Source organism: Barbus barbus (genome assembly GCF_936440315.1).
Source record: "Barbus barbus genome assembly, chromosome: 14".
In the NCBI taxonomy this organism is placed as follows: domain Eukaryota; kingdom Metazoa; phylum Chordata; class Actinopteri; order Cypriniformes; family Cyprinidae; genus Barbus; species Barbus barbus.
In genome coordinates, this window is record NC_136742.1 from 28,172,923 (window position 1) to 28,192,404 (window position 19,482).

The window sequence follows — 19,482 nt, forward strand, 5'->3', positions numbered from 1 at the left end:
TGTTGCCAGATCCACCTATTATACGTGTTTTTGGACTCGTTTTTCCAATTTATTGTGACACTTTGGGACGTTTATAAAGTGGAAAGTTGAACGTTAGTGTTAGTGATATATTCTTATTTACAAAACACAAGCTTTGAACTTATTTCGGATATCTTTTTCTTTATTTTTGTAATTGCTTGTTTTTTGTAGCAATATCTGGCAACATTGTACATTCATAAAAAAAGCTTATAGACAATCTGTAACTTAATTGCTGACAGGAAGATACCACAATCGGTAAGACAAACGCAGTGATCATCGTTAATATCTGAAAGAAATGTATAACACTATAAAAAACAATAGCATAATACAAAATCAGTTTGTTACAGAATGAAATAGGCTACTATGCCAAATAACGTTAACGTTACTGGCCAGCAGACGTCTCATGCTCTTTAGTTAACCTTAAGTCATCAAAAAACAATAATTAAAGCGGTGTTTCTCAACTGGTGGGTCGCAAAAACGTTTTGAGTGGGTCGCGGAGTGTGCAGTCAAAGAAACAACAAACATAATTCTGTTTTTTTCTGATGCTAGACTATTATTTTGAAAGACGTGCTTGAAAGCGCACTGTAAAAAAAATTTCCTGTAAAAAAACGGTAATCTACTGGCAGCTGAGGTTGCCAGCATCATACTGTAAAAATACAGTGTGCTACTGGTTTTTAAATTAACAGTAAAATGCTGTTTTGTCATCTACAGTATACTACTGTAATTTAGCAGCATATATCTATTAAATTACATACTACTCATAATTCCATGATCTCAATTTTAAATGCAGATTATACCCTGCATTTTCTATTTGACCGTGTATTACAAAAGAGAACAAAGTCAAGTTATGTTTTGTTTTTTATTTTGATACAACACTAGATAAACTTTTACAATATGCCCTAAAACAGGCATGCATCCAAACATACAAACATACTGTACATAAAGTCTTTGTTCATAAAATGCAAATATACTCTCAAATCACGCTTCAGTGAACACCAGCTAATGTTTTTTCAGCATTAGCCAATTTAAACTCTGATATAGATGATAATTTAATGGAGGTGAAATGTCTGTTTGTCCATACAATGCAAAAGAAAATGGGGATCAAACTTTCAAATACTTAGGCAGTTTTCTGAAGTGATTCAATTTGTTTGGGTGAAAACACTTTTCACTGTACACATCTTGCAATTGCAATCTCTCATTTGTGGTCCTTTGATCTGATATTTTGGTGTCTTTGATTAATCATAACTTTATGTTCCTTTTGGAGCTGACAGGTTTGGTCTTTTGGAAGACAAAAAGACAAAAGCTCCCATTTGTCTTCCATTGTATGGGCAAATATTTCTTAATGACAATATCTTAATTTGTCCTACAAGAGAAAGAACTACAGATTTGAGACAGCATAAGTTTGAGTTAAGGATGAGATACTTCTGGACTGATGGTCGTCTTCGTCATCTTGCAGTTTTTCCAGTTATTTAAGACACCTCTTTTCTCCATGCAGCTTTGATCCTCTTTTCTGGATTTATTCCAGCAAAGTATCTAAAGAATAAGAGTAGACAAGTTTCAATGCTAAACGTTTTCCAGTGTATGATTTTGATAAGTCATACATACTGCATTTATAATAAGTGGTTTCTAATATGAGGCACATTAAAGGGTTACTCCACCCCAAAACGAAAATCATCACTTACCCCCATGTTGTTCTAAACCTGTAAAAGCTTTGTTTGTCTTCGGAACATAAATTAAGATGTTTTTGATGCGTTCTGCCAGCTCTCTAACCTTCCCATTGAAAGCAATGTAATTAACACAATCAACGTCCAGAAAAGTTGCAAGGACATCAGTAAAATTATTCTTGTGACATCAGGGGTTCAACCGTAAGTGTGCGAAGTTACGGATACGTTGTTTTCATTCAAATGAAAGCATAAATAAATGTAGAAACGTATCCACGTGGTGCAGCTGACACAGAACAGCATATACTGTTTGCGTTCAGTAGATACTCTCCAAAATAGTGCTTCAGTGATGTGGAGGAGACAAACTGTTGAATAACGTCGTTATTTTATTTATTTTGCGTACAAAAAAGTATTCTCATAGCTATGATGTCACATGAACTATTTTACCGATCTCCTTGCTACGTTTCTGGATGTTGATCGTGTTAATTTACATTGCTGTTTATGGGAGGGTCAGAGTGCTGTCAGAATGCATCAAAAATATCTTAATTTGTGTTCCAAAGATGAACTAAGCTTTTACGGGAACAACATGGGGTAAGTGATTAATAACTAAATTTTAATTTTGAGGTGGAGTAACCCTTTAAGGTAGATCTTTTGCTGATAATAGAAACTAGTGTCAGTCTGGAGCGTGAGCTTTGTTTTAGTGAAACAAAATGCAGACATATCTAATATGATATACTTACCAAGAAGGATCAAGCAGGGAATCAAAGGCAGGTTACCCATATTCTCAAGGTCAGAAGGAGTGGCAGACATCTATTAGTAAAGAAAACTATTTAAGATGGCTCACAGTATCTGCAAATGACAAATTAAAAAACAAAACAAAAAACAATGAGCTACTTGTTGCAATATTCTACAGCCTCTTAGATTCAGAGTAGGAAATCAAAATGATAATTTTCTGATCATTTACTCACCTGTATGCTGATTTAAACTCTGATGATGCAATAGATGATTTTTAATGAAGATGATATGCCTGTTTGTCCCTACGATGCAAAAGAAAATGGGGATCAAACTTTCAAGTAGCAACAGACAAACAGTAAATGGAGGATAAAGATTATTACTCGCATGGTTTAGCCAGTTTTCTGAAGTGATTCAACTGGGTGAAAACAATTTTCACTGTATTTGCAATTCCATTCTCTAATTTGTGGTCCTTTGGTCTGATATTTTGATATCAGACAAAATGACTGGTGATTAATCATACCTTTATGTTCCTTTTGGAGCTGGACAGTTTGGTTCCCACCGGTCTTCCACTGTACGGTCAGAACAGACATCATTTCTCCATGACAATATCTTCACCTGTCCTCCAAGAAAAAGTCCTAAGAGTTTGAGACAGCATAAGGTTCAGTGATTATGAGAGAACCATTTTTAGGTGAATGATTACTTCAACAAACAATAGGCAAACTTACATTTATTTTTAAAAGAATGAGTCCTTTGCTTCTCTGCAAAGTCAGCCTTCAGTAGTTGAACTACAAGGACAAGAATAACATAACGTAAAGAACAGATAGCTTCTCTAGTTCACCAATTACAGACATCCCCCACAAAAAAAACATTTAAACAAAGTTTAAAAAGAAAATAAAACCGTCTGTCGACTAAATATTTTTGCAATCCCTAGCAGTGGTTTGCACATTCACAGTAATCATGCAAGAATTATGAATTTTGTTCATACACACATCTTTTGCTTACATAAAGATTGGGACATGTGTCCATTGCATAAATTGTGATGGTAGTAAATAGCAAATCAAATGCAGTTTGAGTAAACTTATACAGTATGCTAACGAGCTAACAATGCTATCATATCTTGCTCGGTTACTGTTCAGTGATTAAAACACACTATCCTGTCATCAAATTACGCTTTGCTGGCTCTTTATAATGTATGTTAATATTCAGAATTGTTCTTGGTAACTTACAGATAAAACCAAAAGCGTAGTTGCAACTAACAGCAGCAGATAATGGACGGTGTGAACCTCACGCTAAAATTGTAACCATGCACACAAGATAAACAACATCATTATACAGTATTTTTTACTCAGATAAAGTTTAGGATGTGCAGGTTAGAAAAAAAAGAGAGTTTCTTACCAGTTTGTGTGTGATTCGTTCAAAGGGTTCACACTCCTGTGGTAACTTGCTGATAAAGACACATGATCACGAATCCAATTTAGCTCCCAAAAGCTTAATTGGATGTTTAAACTTTAATATTTAAAAGTAATAAGTACTTTAGAAATTAAACAATAAAAGGCAGAGCTGCAAAATTACCTCATGCAGATAAACTAAGATGTCATCCTATGCGCACGTACAAGGGAAAATATGGTATTATGCTGTTAAATAACAGTGTCTTACTGTTGCTGGTCATCTTGTCCCACAATGCATTGCAAAAAACAGTAACGTACTGTTATTGTATGAAAACAGCAATTTACTGTTAAATTTCCTTGTAAATTTACAGATTTTTTTTACAGTGCGGTTGACTCTTCTATCAGTAGGCCTACCTGAGAAAAACGCTTTTTCCTCATTCAGTATCTACGGTCAAATGAGATGTTGTCAAGTTTTATGTCGGTGTCATTATTCTAACGTTATTTTTATAACTTGTTATAAAATAAAAATTCCCTCACCTAAAAAAAAAAAAAAAAAAAAAAAAGAACTTTCCAGTCCTGTCAGTCATACTGTGCTGGTTGCGCGCACTCTTCAATTACACCGCAAATTTACCATGGTAACAGACCTTAACCCTCAAAATGCCACTTTATTTTCACTGTGTTTTTTGTAATGTATTTCTAAATGACTGTGGTCTCATCACATACCAACTTATTAACAAAAACTGTTTTGGAACTGCTACCTTACCTTTACCTGTTACCTTATACCTCATTCTCATCAGTATGTGCATTTTCTTATATACAGTGTGCATGTGTGTACATTTATATATTTTTATATATATATATGCAAAAGCCTCTAAGTGCCATCTGAAAATTTCTTCTAGAATGGACATTTTTATCAAGCTCGTATATTTAAGTTCAGTAATTTCACTTAAATGTCAATTAATAGGTCATTTTAATTGTCATTTAAGTGAAATTACTGAACTTAAATATACGAGCTTGATAAAAATGATCATTCTAGAAGAAATTTTCAGACGGCATATATATATATATATATATATATATATATATATATATATATATATATATATATGTCAATTTCCAAAAAAAAAGGGTCGCAGCTTAATGTCCATGGTAAAATGTGGGTTCAATGGCCTAACCAGTTGACAACCACTGCATTAGAGCACAGCCAAAGTTATTATTACTTATCCATATAGCAATGTTTATTATGGAAATCTATTACAGTAATCAGTATTGTTACATAACCCATTGTGATGCAATAAAGAAGGTCTAATTTAACAATGTTTATCCTCCAAAACAGACAGAACAGAGAGAGTGTAGAATGGCAAAAAGGTTCCGGCAAAATACATTAGATGTATTTCTTAAAAAAAAGCCTAAATTGAAAGACACACACACACACACACACACACACAAACACGCGCGCACACACACACACACACACACAGAGAAACACTATAGCAAATAGCCTGTAAATAGTTTGTAACATGTAAAACATTATATTGAATAAAAAATATTTCACAATCATCTACATGTCTGTCTATTTTGACGTTTAGGCTATATGTAGTACATTTGTGGGTGTTATTATAGCACAATTCTTAACACCTTACTTCGGACCTCACTTATTTTCAAACCCTGGTTACGGCCTTGTGTGTGTGTATATTTATTATGTGTGTGTGTGTGTGTGTGTGTGTGTGTACTGTGTATATTTATTATGTGTGTGTGTGTGTGTACTTTGTATGTTTATTATGTGTGTGTGTGTGTGTATTTTTAAATACGTTTAATTACGTATTTAAAATACAAAATATGAGTAACTGTATTTCGTTATAATTACATTTTAAATAGGTGGTAGTCAAATTACAGTTACAACCGAAAAATAGGCTATTTTAGATTACCAAAGTGATTACTTTGAATTTTAATGTAGTTTCTTAATTTAATATTTAAATATATAATAAATAAATTATTTAATTAATTAATTATATAATAGCCTAAATATTTAATATTCAGAAAGTCATTCGCGTAATGCATTTCTCTCGTGGTTTTTAGCTTAATTCAAAGTATTTAGATTAAGTTACTAAACCTGAGTAATCTAATGAAATACATTATTGATTACTTCTTAAAGCATGTATTTTGTAATCTGTAGTGAAATACATTTTAAAAGTAACCTTCCCAGCACTGCACATATGTTTTGTAAACAAAAACTTTAACATAGCGTAGTATGGTGTTATGCAAAATATAAAAAAAAACATTGAATGGGGGGGGGATTATTTTAAATGTCCTCACATATCATCTTTCGAATATATTTTTAAAAATAAATTCCAAAAATGATACTGATTATGAGGTTATGAAAGGTCAATGACGTGATGACGTCCGTGACGTGGGCTCCTGACGGCGGCACGCGGGAAAGTTCAGACTGAGGAGCTGCAGTTTAGCGGGTGAGTGACTAAACAATAATCACCATCTTAAAGATTTAATCAATGAAATATTTGCACTTCTACATGAGTATATTGACACGTTTATATGATTTTTAGTGTGAGGACATGTTTGAGGCCTTTACATTGTGTGTCTGTGACGATTAGAGCTCGATAGGATGTTTGTTTGTGTTTTTTCTGCGGTTTTCTAACACATTATCAGACTGATTAATAAATTAATATCCCACATTATTAGCAATTGACTCATAAATAGTTGTTGTTTTGTTTACTTAATTTGCCGATTGTCCTTTTGATTCTTAGAAAACACTGTGTCCGATTGGAATACCATGGTACTTTTAATAATACCACGGTATTCTTTGGAAAACTCTGCTGTATCTCAAAATACTGTGGTATTACCACCTGATACCATCGACTTAAGGGTTGTTAATGTATTAATACTATACTTTTATGTTTCATATTATACCTTGCTGCATGTCCAGACATGTATAATATCATGTTTTGTTCATTTATTTATTTGTAAATCCTAATCTAACGTTAATGGTTACAGACCTCTGGGAAAAGTCATTAAAACAATAATTGTCAATCATAGTGTGAACCACTGAACTATATTTCTATAGTTTAGTGTTGTGAATCCTAATTTAGTGTTTTTACTAAATGCATTTGTTTAGAGCCATGCACGTTAAGTGTTTGGTTTAGATGTAAACAAACAGTGCGACCCAAATGTTTCCAGCAGTTTTTCACACAGATTGTTAAACTGATAGTGTGTCATGTTATGAAGCAGTAAATATGGCTATGAGGAATGCGTCCCGGGTGGAGGCAGAAGTTGAGGAGGAAGAAAGTTTTGGGCCACAACCGGTTTCACGTCTGGAGGTATGACTGCTGCTTCAGATATAAACACAAACACTCATTGAATGTCTTTTCGTGGTGCTGATGTTGTAAATCTCTCGGCAGCAATGTGGCATCAGCAGCAGCGACATCAAGAAGCTGGAGGATGGTGGTTTTCACACCGTGGAGGCTGTAACGTACGCGCCCAAGAAAGAGCTGCTGAACATCAAAGGAATCAGCGAAGCCAAAGCCGACAAGATCCTGGTGAGACCTCGGTCACCATTGCTATCACTGATTCTGTGTGTTAGTGACGTGAGCCAACTTTTAATTCTTTAACTAACAGACGGAGGCAGCTAAGATGGTTCCCATGGGCTTCACCACAGCGACTGAGTTCCACCAGCGCAGAGCTGAGATCATCCAGATCTCCACAGGATCCAAAGAGCTTGATAAACTCCTGCAGGGTGCGACACTGAACTGTCTGTCAGATAATAATGTGCTATAATCTCCTGACTGAATTTTGTGTGTCTGTGTTGTGCAGGAGGAATCGAGACGGGATCCATCACTGAGATGTTCGGCGAGTTTCGCACAGGAAAGACACAGCTGTGTCACACACTGGCCGTTACCTGCCAGGTAAAACTTTATTTATTTATTTATTAAGAATACTTTAATTCAGCAAGGACACAGTAAATTGATCCAAAGTGGCAAAGATGTGTAAAATGTAAAAAAAAAAAAAAAAAAAAATTCAGTTAAATGCTGTTTTGAACGTTTTTTTTCGTAAAATAATTTTATATATATTCGGTTTCTACAGAAATATGAAGCTGCACAACTGTTTTAACATTGATAATAATCAGAAATGTTTCTTAACCAGCAAATTACCATATTAAAATGATTTCTGAAGGATCATTTGACACTGAATACAAGGGTAATGATGCTGACAATTCAGCTTTGCATCACAAGAATGAAATTCCTTTATAAAATCTATTCAACTAGAAAATAGTCATTTTAAATTGTACTAATATTTCACAGTATTACTGCTTTTACTGTGTTTTGGTAGAATTAATGCTGCCTTGGTGAACATAAGAGACATCAAAAAATTTGAAATGTACAGATTTTTATAAAATAAACAATTATATATTTTATATTGTTAGTTATATTTCAAGATGACTATTTACTAGACTGAAGCAGCCCTAGATTTATTTGATTATCCATAAATCATATGTTTAAACATTCATGTTAAATGTGAGTATCAAATATCGTCCATCAGGCTTTTGAGGAACTCAATCATCATTGCATTGCATTACACTGTTCTGATCATAAAGCTAAACATTTAAATATCATCTTACTATTAAACATTACTGGGAGATATGTGAACCTGGACCACAAAACAATAAAAAATTTTCAATGTCAATTGAGATTTCTACATCATCTGAATAAATAAGCTTTCCATTGATGTATGGTTTGTTATGATCTGACAGTATTTGGCCGAGATACAACTATTTGAAAATCTGGAATCTGAGGGTGCAAATAAAATTAAAATATTGAGAAAATCACCTTTAAAGTTGTCCAAATTAAGTTCTTAGCAATGCATATTACAAAAAATGAAGTTTTGCTATATTTACGGTAAGAAATTTACAAAATATCTTCATGGAACATGATCTTTACTTAATATCTTTTTGGCATAAAAGAAAAAATTGATCATTTTGACCCATACAATGTATTTTTGGCTACTGCTACAAATATACCCCAGCGACTTAAGACTGGTTTTGTGGTCCAGGGTCACATATAGGGACAACTGATATTTATATGCATTTTATGTAGTAGTCTGCAATACTGTTACAGTATAAAGATCTCATTGATTTACATTACAAGCTATTAGAATTTAATCTTAATTTTTGGTCATATAAATATTATCAGCTACACTAAACTGCATATTTTTGCTAAGTTTGGGCCTCTGGATAAAACTGAAGTGTTTTTTTCCTTAGGTTTGAGCTACATATTCTCCAGTATCACAGTATGAAAGCCATAAAAGCCTGATGTATCAAATATGATACTACATATTAATGCTTTTATTTTAGATTCTGTTTCTGTCTAAGGGTACAATAAACGCTATTGTATGGGTTCCTCATCTTTCCCTGGAGGTCCAATCTGCTGCAGAGTTTAGCTCCAACCCTGATCAAACTCCCCTACCTGTGATTTTCTAATGATCTTGAAGACTGATTAACATGCTCATATGTGTTTGATTAGGGTTAGAGCTAAACTCTGCAGGAATGGTCCAGATTTGAGGATCCCTGGTATAGCATGTATATAGAAATCACTATGTTTGTACAATATATGACTCTGACTTTTATTTCATGTCAGCTTTACAGTGTTAAAATATGAACTTTGCATTTCAGCTGCCCATAGATCAGGGTGGTGGAGAAGGAAAAGCCATGTACATCGACACCGAAGGAACCTTCCGTCCAGAGAGACTGTTGGCTGTAGCTGAGAGGTCAGAGTCGCTTTAAAAACACTTTTTTTTTTTCTGTTGTGTGCTAAACGTCAGAAATGAACTGTGTTTGCTGTGTCAGGTATGGGCTGGTGGGCAGCGATGTGCTGGATAATGTGGCGTATGCCAGAGCCTTCAACACGGACCATCAAACACAGCTGCTGTATCAGGCCTCCGCTATGATGGCAGAGTCCAGGTAACACACACATCCAGCCAGAAACTGACTCCAGACTCCATTAGCTCCATGTGTTGAAATACCCTCCATCTCTGTCCAGATACGCTCTGCTGATAGTAGACAGCGCTACTGCATTGTACAGGACAGATTACTCCGGCCGAGGAGAGCTGGCTGCCCGTCAGGGCCATCTGGGGCGGTTTCTACGCATGCTGCTCCGTCTTGCTGATGAGGTAAAAATGAGACGTCACACACGTGCTGTTTTATGATCTGAGCCATTCAGAAGTTTACAAACTCCTTGTAGAATCTAGATTATTGTTATTAAAAACTTATTCAATATGAAATATTAAATTATTCTGAAGCTGCACAATATATTTACATACAGTCCACAAGACAAAGAAACCTGAATTTTCTCAAATATAATAAAAACTACACTTCATGTTGCTTTTTTTTTTTTTTAGGCAGCATTTATTAAAATACAGTTGGAAGTTCATTGCCCTAAACTATCCATTGGCTATATATATATATATATATGTATTGTTAAATTGTCTATTGGCTTCATTATTTCCAAATATTAAAACATAAACATTACATATTTAATTGTAATGGTAAGTAAATGTAGTAGATTGTTTAATAAATTAAAAGATTTTCACAAATTACTTTAGCAACTAGCTCTGGCTGAATTAAAGAAAAATTATATTTTATTGCGAATAACAAAAAGAATGTAAATGTAACCCTGTTTGTCTTGAAAATGACACTGTTGTCATTGTTTCAAAAGTTTTGCATTTTTGGAACTTTACTGTTGTTTTCCTGTTTATTACTGGAAAGATTTTTTTATGTTGCAAAGCATTGTATTGTATAAAGCAATAAATATGACTTGACTTATATGACATGTATATGATGTGAGTTCATGGAAATATTTTCTAAATATCTTGTGTTCTTTTAAATCTGGTTTGTAGTTTGGTGTAGCCGTTGTCATCAGTAACCAGGTGGTAGCACAGGTGGATGGAGCGGCCATGTTTTCAGCAGATCCCAAGAAGCCGATTGGAGGAAATATTCTAGCACACGCCTCGACTACTCGGTAAAACTTGGCATTGGATGATGATCATGATCGCTGACTGATACGCTCATACTCTACAGATGAATAATATCTCAATTCTCTGTCTCTCTTGTAGATTATACCTGCGAAAGGGTCGAGGAGAGACGCGGATATGTAAGATCTATGACTCTCCATGTTTGCCTGAGGCGGAGGCAATGTTTGCCATTAATGCTGATGGAGTGGGTGACGCTAAAGACTGAAATGATACCAGCCACAGAACCGGAGCGGATGATATGAGGCCATCAGCCAGAGAAAAGACTCCTGTAAAATGATTGAAATGTGGACACATATTATTTAGTCTGGAACTAATCGAAAAGATTTTGGAAAGAGAATGAATCCTTCAGAGTGAAATTCATGGTTAATTTACATATATGCAGATTGATGGATCTGAGTGATTTGAGCTGGTGTAATTATTTGCTCTTTACTGTAATGTCAGCCTCCTCTATACTAGTTGTTATATATGTATCTTTTGTTTTATTTGTTTGTTTTGTCTGGACAAACTTTTTCTTGTACATAAAACAATTAAAGTGTTTTATCTGTTGAAGTAATTAAAGTGCATTTTTCTGCATGATACCATCAGTTAAAACCATTGAAAAACAGCAAAATACGAGATAACTGACATTTTATTGTCATATTTCAGGAATTCACATATCAAAACGAAATCAAACAGTCATTTTGTAATCGATGAAACAATGAAATGCTTAATTTCACACAGCATGTTTAAATATAAAAAATTAGGAATGAGTTACCTTCATCTTTTGTAAGGAATAAAATGCAGTGTTTTGTGAAGGAGATACGTGAACAATTTGAATATATAATATTTAGAAGTTCTTGAGATTACTGAAAATATGTTTTAATGCACATCTGCAAACGACGTTAAATAAATAGAGCACATACCAGGTAAAATGCATAAAGACTAGATGACAGCATTAGACTCCACCCTAATTATTCATACTGCTTCTAGATTGGTCAGTTGTGCTGTCAATCAAAGCCTTCAGCTCCAGCTGTAAAGCTGCGCTGTCAGAATCCTGAAGAAACAAAATTCATCTGAGACTAAAAACTTAAAATCAGCAATACTCAAACTATGAAGAGCACGCTTACCTCATTTGCTCCGGCTGGTGTGCTCAGAGCTAACTGGACCCAGTTTCTGGCCTCTGACATGTTTCCTAGCTCCTTATGACACTGTAAACAACGGGATATACAATGCATTGTTTTCCAAGGAGCAGAATAATAATTTTTGTGTAAACGGTTCCTTTAAGGAAACGCACTGCAGGTAAAACCATTGTTTTGTGTATTTTTGGGACTTTGGAGTCCCCTACAGTTCAGTGAGTGTAATTCGCTGTGGTAAATACAGCTCTACATGTGCATTTGTTGCTGCCTTAAAGCAATTCGTAACCGCAAAACTTCGTAACCGTTCACGAAACTTTTCCAGAACAGACATTTGAGAAACAGAAGCAGTGCGTCTCACTAAAAGTCAGTGTGTCATCATCCTGAAACTGATATTTCAAGGTCTTCAAGATCAACAATCTTAATCGCCACTTAAATAGCACCTACACCACCTTGCACCTTGTTTATATATAACTTGCCTTATTTTTGATTTGACAAAAAAAACAAACAAAAAAAAAACATTTGATTCCTAAAAAATATATATATATTTTTTTTTTTCTGGGTGTTGAGGGTATTTATGGAGTGATGAAATACATATCCAAAACCCCCTCAATATGTCAACAAAATGAAACAAATTTTAAACCTGACTTTCTCCAATGTTTAGATTTCTGTTTTGGAAATGTATACAAAATGGTGTGTATTAAATAAGATAATGCATTATTTACATAAAAAAACAAAAAAAACAACGTTCTGACATGTAATATAAAATAATTTTCTTGTTGTACTGTTTTTAATCAACGGGGAAAGTATGGTGATATCTATTATTTTAAAAATTAAAAATGACCCTCTTCACTTGTAGTGCCTGTCTTAACAGAATGACACGTTGAAGAATACACCCATTATAGACAGTACATTACCTTGGCGATATAAAGGCGAACTGTTTTGGAGAAGCCTGGATTTAACTCCTCTGCCTAGAGATCAGACAAATCAGAAACATTAGCATGAGTTTAATGAGTCTTCTCAGTTGTTGTCGGTGTACACAAGACTCGTCTTTACCTTGAGGAAGTTCTCCAGAGCTTCATTCAGTGAGGATGTGGGAGGAGTTTCATAAAGCGTGGCAGCAGTTTTCCTCTCCAAACAACCCAGAGAGCTCACCTTCAACACACACACACACACACACACACATGTGCATCCCACAGATATTATGGGTCATTTGTTAACATCAGCGATTCACTTTTTTTTTTTTTTACTTTAGATTCTGTTTTTTACTTTAGATCCCAGAATTAGCTCAAGATATTTTCCTGTTTTATAAAATGCATTAGTAATACTCACTTGTGATTTTTTTTTTACTTGTCTTAAAAAAGGCAGTTGCTAACAAGTGTCTAAATGGGACTAAAGAGGTTGTTGATGACATTAAACATCATCACACCGAACAGGTGAACTCATCTGCAAAACTCCTCACAGGTTTATATTGTCACAAAATGTAATCTATATTATTTGCCTAGCTTTAATCTGCTAAAGGGGACTATAAGGCATGGATATATTAAGATATTATAAACTTCTGCTTTAACCCTCTGGTGCTTCTCAAATCCCGGTCAATAATGACAGAACTTTTTTTAAATTAATAAATTAATGTACTATATTTTGCTTCAATAATATTTTTATATATTATTTTGTATTTTTATGGGATTTTATAGTACTAAATTATATTTATGCAGTATTTATAATCCATGTTTACATGTTAAACCGCTTTTTGAGCATAGACCTGAAAATTTAATTTCCAAGTTAAACTGTTGTAAATTTTGAGTTTGATCTATTTTTAAAGAAGGCACTTGGTAGATTATTGCTTAAGTGAAAAAAAAGTTAAAAAAGTTAGAAGTTTAAACTTTCACATTTTATATGAAATACATATTGAAACACGTTTTACTCTAAAACTGAGAGGAAATCAAAGCCATAAATCTAAACAAGTTGTGTTTCAAATTTGAGAGTGCTATCTTCAGTAAGTGTCCACTAGATTAAATTGTTTCCCATTAATTTACAATGCAGTCACGAGTTTTTTTTTCAGGGCCATTTAACCATTTTGAATCTTGTCCATGATTTTTTCCAGTGTTTACATAGCAAATGCCAAAACCAGTACCAAGTTTAGTTCCATTCCGATCAAATAAACAATTCTGGAAAAAAAAACGTAAATTTTTGTTGGCGAAGAGCATCAGAGGGTTAAAAAAAATGTGTACTGTGACCATTGACTTTATTTGGGCTTCAAAATTCATAAAAGTGGTGTTCAGTTGTGAAGATTACTTTGATGAACAAAACACTTTTGTTTGTAATCCTATTAATTTTTTGTCCAGGGAGGATTAGCAGGCACTATGAATTATTACGGAGACTGTCGGCTTTGTTTTAGCAGCCAGATCTGACCTCTAAACACCAGCGGCCGAGCAGATAGAAACAGATGGGATCATCATCACGTTGAGCCAAAGCTCGGTCCAAATGCTCCTGTCGGTACATCCAGAACAAACACAGTCATTAAACACACGACTCACGAAAGAAGACACTCAGGTTCATCTGCAATACTGACCATAAAGCCTCACGGGCTCACCTTCAGTACTCGACCGCTTTTCAGTTTTCCGTGAATGCTGTCGTACTGTGAAGACAAGTGCGCGAGGATGGCAAACCTGAGAGTGCAGACATATTATTAACTACAGACATTAAAACTCATTTCATACAGTAATGATGAATGATTGTGTGGTGTTTTCATACCACTTGTGACAATCAGCGCTCAGTCCATTCCTCGTCAGCGCTGCCTCTGCCACATTATGACCTGCAGTGTCAAAAGGTCAAAGGTCAGTGCAGGTACAGTATATTATAAGCTGTGTTTCATGTCTTTATGTAGCATGTAATGCTCCCTCAACACTCAGGAGGGGCTGTTTCCAAGCTTTTGTAAGCCTTTTTCTCACAAAGCATGATGTTAGGAAGTGTGCCCCATTTTTTGTGATATTTATGGAAGCCCGTTTCCGCCACTAAATAAAAAATAAAAAAGGATATTGCGACTTTTTATCTCACAGTTCTGACTTTTTTTCTCAGAATTGCGAGTTAAAAAGTCGGAATTCTGAGACAAACTCAGAACTGCGAGATATAAACTCACAATTCTGACTTTTTTACCCCCTCAAAACTGGACTTTAACTCGCAATTGCGAGTTTATATCTCACAATTCTGAATTGATGTCGAAATTGAAATAAAATGTCAGAATTGTGAGATAAAAAGTCAGAATTGCAAGAAAAAAGTCAGAATTGCAAGAAAAAAGTCAGAATTGCGAGAAAAAAAGTCAGAATTGCAAGAAAAAAGTCAGAATTGCGAGATACAAAGTCAGAATTGCGAGATAAAAAGTCAGAATTGTGAGAAAAAAGTCAGAATTGCGAGAAAAAAGTCAGAATTGTGAGATAAAAAGTTAGAATTGTGAGAAAAAAGTCAGAATTGCGAGATAAAAAGTCAGAATTGTTAGAAAAAAGTCAGAATTGTGAGATAAAAAGTCAGAATTGTGAGAAAAAAGTCAGAATTGTGAGAAAAAAAGTCAGAATTGTGAGATAAAAAGTCAGAATTGTGAGAAAAAAAGTCAGAATTGCGAGATAAAAAGTCAGAATTGTGAGATAAAAAGTCAAAATTGTTAGAAAAAAGTCAGAATTGTGAGATAAAAAGTCAGAATTGTTAGAAAAAAGTCAGAATTGTGAGAAAAAAAGTCAGAATTGTGAGAAAAAAGTCAGAATTGTGAGAAAAAAAGTCAGAATTGCGAGAGAAAAGTCAGAATTGTGAGATAAAAAGTCAAAATTGTTAGAAAAAAGTCAGAATTGTGAGATAAAAAGTCAGAATTGTTAGAAAAAAGTCAGAATTGTGAGAAAAAAGTCAGAATTGTGAGAAAAAAGTCAGAATTGTTAGAAAAAAGTCAGAATTGTGAGAAAAAAGTCAGAATTGTGAGAAAAAAAGTCAGAATTGTGAGAAAAAAGTCAGAATTGTTAGAAAAAAGTCAGAATTGTGAGAAAAAAGTCAGAATTGTGAGAAAAAATGTCAGAATTGTGAGAAAAAAAGTCAGAATTGTGAGAAAAAATGTCAGAATTGTGAGAAAAAAAGTCAGAATTGTGAGAAAAAATGTCAGAATTGTGAGAAAAAAAGTCAGAATTGTGAGAAAAAAAGTCAGAATTGCGAGAGAAAAAGGTCGCAATAATGTTTTTTTTTATTTTTTATTCAGTGGCGGAAACGGGCTTCCGTAGATATTTCCTCACCTTGCCCAGCGTAGTTTCTCTTTTCTTCTCTGTTGTCTGCCGTCTCACACATGTCGCTGTAGCCGCGAGCCAGTCGCCACATAAACTCCACGTTATCAGCATACTGACCACACATACACAAACAAACACTATTTAATCACAACTGAAATGATTTAACTTTATTTGGAATTCTGTATCTATTTGCGGTCTTATAAAATACATGTCACTTGCTTCAAAACTTCACTCTTATATACACTGTAAAATAATATGAATTTGAATGTATTTAATTTTACATTTATAACTTAATACTAAATACAAATTCTAACTAAATTATATATAAAATTATAAATATTATAAAAGTTGGGGACTGATAAGATTTTTATATACTTAAAAAGTCTCTTCTGCTAACCAAGGATGCACTTATTTGATTAAAAATACAGTAAAAAGAATAATATTGGGAAATCTTATTGCAATTTGAAATAAGTTTTCTATTTGAATATATTTTAAAATGTAATTTCTGTGATGCGCAGCTGGATTTTCAGCATCATTACTCCAGTCTTCAGTGTCACATGACCCTTCAGAAATCATTCTAATATACTGATTTGCTGCTCGAGAAACATTTCTTTTTATTATCAATGTTGAAAACAGTTGTGCTTCTTAATATTTTTAATGAATTGAACGTTAAAAAGAACAGTATTTATTTGAAACAGAAATATTTTTAAACGTGTGATTGCCTTTACTGTCACTTTTAATCAATTTCATGCATAAAAGTTAGTAAAAAAGCAAATTGTTACAGTAATGCTTTTACTTTGAATATTATCAAAAAACTTTTTACATATATCTCTTCAGTTATCATTAAATATCTCACCAGTGGTCTGTTCTCCATCAGCAGCTGGAAGCCCTCTGCTTTTTTCCCAGAATCCCCTGCGTGCAGCAGATCACACTGGGCGAGCAGGAGGGCGAGTTCAGGGCTGGGACTGTCTGCTAAACAGCCCACCATCAGCCCGGCATCTTCATCATCCTCTTCCTCAGCCTGTGAATCGTCCTGTCTCAGCGTGAGCACTGTGGCGCAGCTCTCCTCCTCAGAGTCCCTCCCGTCGTCCTCACCATCTTTATCCGTCTCGCGATCCGTCTCTCTGTCCGTGTAGTCGGACTCAGCGTTGGAATAGGCCGTGGAGTACCTGTGAAGAGCTGAACTGCTGAAACGAACACAGCCTCAAGAGATACACGGCATCCTGCCACACAAGACTTACCCGACCTCGCTGTCGTCACAGAGACTGACCACCCCGGCGCTGGCGGTGAAGTAAATGGAGCTGGAGCTCATGGATTCAGAGCGTTCCCTCGGCATGAGCGTACGCCGCCGCCGTGATCTCTGACTCTCCTCCACAGTCTTCCTGGAAGGACAGAGACAACAGAGGCAGATGAGGAGAAGAAAACTCAGATGAGACTGAGCTGACAGAGATGCCCAGGTGAGATGACTAAGAGGTTTGGGTGAGACAAGAGAGATAATATACGGTGATGTTCGGACCACCTTGTGATCATATTCATCTCAAATCATGGCCTTGAGGTCGTATGAGGAGGGAACAACATCCTTTTCTCACAGCCATGAGTTTAATGTCTAAATAAACCTGCATCTCCAAAACAACAACTTTATTAAAAATGGGGATTATTAATAAATTATCATTTTATTTTGAATTAAGAAAGACATGAAGATAAAGGCACAGCTTTATTATAATTTATTATTTATGCCTATATTACATTCAATTCTGCACAATGTAAAGATTTTTGTACATATTTAATTTCCTTCTTCATTTTATGTATCTCTTTACCCAATTAACCATCTCTGTTATCTATTTTAATAATTACATTTCCATTTATGTTTTGTAAATACTGTAAATGATTAACAATCATGTCAATAAAGCTTTGACTCCATATGACTTTTAGGGAATTTATCATGTATATTAAGCTATAACATTTAATTTCAGTTTGATTAGTCATTAATAGGCTATACCATTAAGATTAATTATAAAGATGCAATTAATGTTGTTTAGTTTAGTTTTTTGGGGGGTTTTGAAAGGAAAATTTAACAGAAGAAGCAATTAGGGAGAAACAAATAAATTATGAAAAATGTATTGAATAATATATAATCATGTAATCCATAAAAAGTAACTGAAGTCTGATTACGAGTATTATAAAATGTAATTTAATTTAATTACAAGTACTTAAGTTTTGGAATCTGATTATGTAATCAGTTACCACGCAAACTCTGAATATAACTAATAATAATATTTACAAAATATTAAATACAAATAAGATTTAATAGATGCATAAAATGTTTTCTTGCAGGTCTATATATATACTGATAATAACAGCATTCAAATGTTGTCTATAGATTGTGTATAATATCATATAACATCATAATATGTCTTAATGTCACAATGTCTCATTCTTAACTCAAAATAAAATGTATTAATAATTCCTATTTCTGATATCTCCACGTTGCTGTGGACACGCAGGTTTGTTTACATGTCGCGTGACCATTACATATGACGAGTTAAACCGAGGAGCATCCGGTCACCGTAAGAATCAAATGAGAAGAAAGAGTTGACCCACTTGACATCTTCAGCGATGGTGGTGCTGATGTCCCTCAGACCCTCCCGTAGCTCTGCGATCTCATTCCTCAGACTGGACACGCTCTTCATCACCTCATCCAGAGTCTTCCTCAGTTCCACCTGCTGCTCAGGAGACAACCCGCTCACCGCAGCGTCTACTGAAAACACACACACACACACACATCAGTGTCATACACACAAGAAACTGATGATGTACAGTATGTGGTGTGTTTTGGTTCATACCGATTTCGTTCTGTAACGCGGAGCTCGTCTTGTGTAGCAGCAGGCGGCGGCGGTTTCTCCTCCTGAAAGCTTCTTTAATGATCAATAATGCGATCAGGCCGGTGCCGATCGTCACACCGACACCGAGACCGATCACTGCGCTCCTGCCGAGCCAGCTCATCGTTTACCGACCGTATCCTCCGCTATCTGCGTTTCTCTAACTCGCCGTCACGTTATTCCTCTTTATTCTCATGATTTAGAGATATAAACACAGCTCCGGGCTCATCCTCTCACTCTCGACCATTTATTTCAACACTAAATATCTGAATCTCATCACGTTTGACAGCAGATGTCACGAGTGTTTGTTGTGAGTGAGAGAGCGCAGTAGCGCACCCTGGCGGACCGGAGGAGTGAAACTGCATTCAGCACTATATAGTATT

At 34.9% G+C, this 19,482-nt stretch overlaps 2 protein-coding genes across 5 annotated transcripts; one reads left to right on the top strand and one right to left on the bottom strand.

Moving 5' to 3' along the window:
* The first annotated feature begins 6,212 nt into the window (after positions 1-6,212).
* LOC306880560 (DNA repair protein RAD51 homolog A-like) lies at positions 6,213-11,652 on the top strand. 3 transcript variants are annotated; one of them, XM_079434162.1, is made up of 10 exons: positions 6,213-6,270; positions 7,046-7,137; positions 7,219-7,356; positions 7,436-7,553; positions 7,631-7,722; positions 9,486-9,580; positions 9,660-9,773; positions 9,853-9,982; positions 10,709-10,830; positions 10,925-11,411. In XM_079434162.1, the coding sequence occupies exons 2-10, from the start codon at positions 7,054-7,056 to the stop codon at positions 11,046-11,048; spliced, it is 1,017 nt and encodes a 338-aa protein (XP_079290288.1). In that variant the 5' UTR covers positions 6,213-6,270; positions 7,046-7,053; the 3' UTR covers positions 11,049-11,411. The 3 variants fall into 3 exon arrangements, with proteins under 3 accessions (XP_079290288.1, XP_079290287.1, XP_079290289.1); XM_079434161.1 differs by having other exon boundaries at positions 6,215-6,270; positions 7,049-7,137; positions 10,925-11,652; XM_079434163.1 differs by having other exon boundaries at positions 6,266-6,367; positions 7,049-7,137.
* Positions 11,454-19,433, bottom strand: LOC306880559 (regulator of microtubule dynamics protein 3-like). 2 transcript variants are annotated; one of them, XM_079434159.1, is made up of 12 exons: positions 19,064-19,433; positions 18,822-18,978; positions 17,462-17,602; positions 17,077-17,389; positions 16,230-16,332; positions 14,713-14,773; positions 14,552-14,627; positions 14,371-14,448; positions 13,012-13,110; positions 12,873-12,926; positions 11,950-12,030; positions 11,454-11,876 (listed from the first exon to the last, which is right to left on the bottom strand). In XM_079434159.1, exons 1-12 carry the CDS (start codon positions 19,221-19,223, stop codon positions 11,790-11,792), a joined length of 1,410 nt encoding a protein of 469 aa, XP_079290285.1. In that variant the 5' UTR covers positions 19,224-19,433; the 3' UTR covers positions 11,454-11,789. The 2 variants fall into 2 exon arrangements, with proteins under 2 accessions (XP_079290285.1, XP_079290286.1); XM_079434160.1 differs by having other exon boundaries at positions 18,822-18,975; positions 19,064-19,428.
* Between the last annotated feature and the right edge of the window lie 49 nt (positions 19,434-19,482).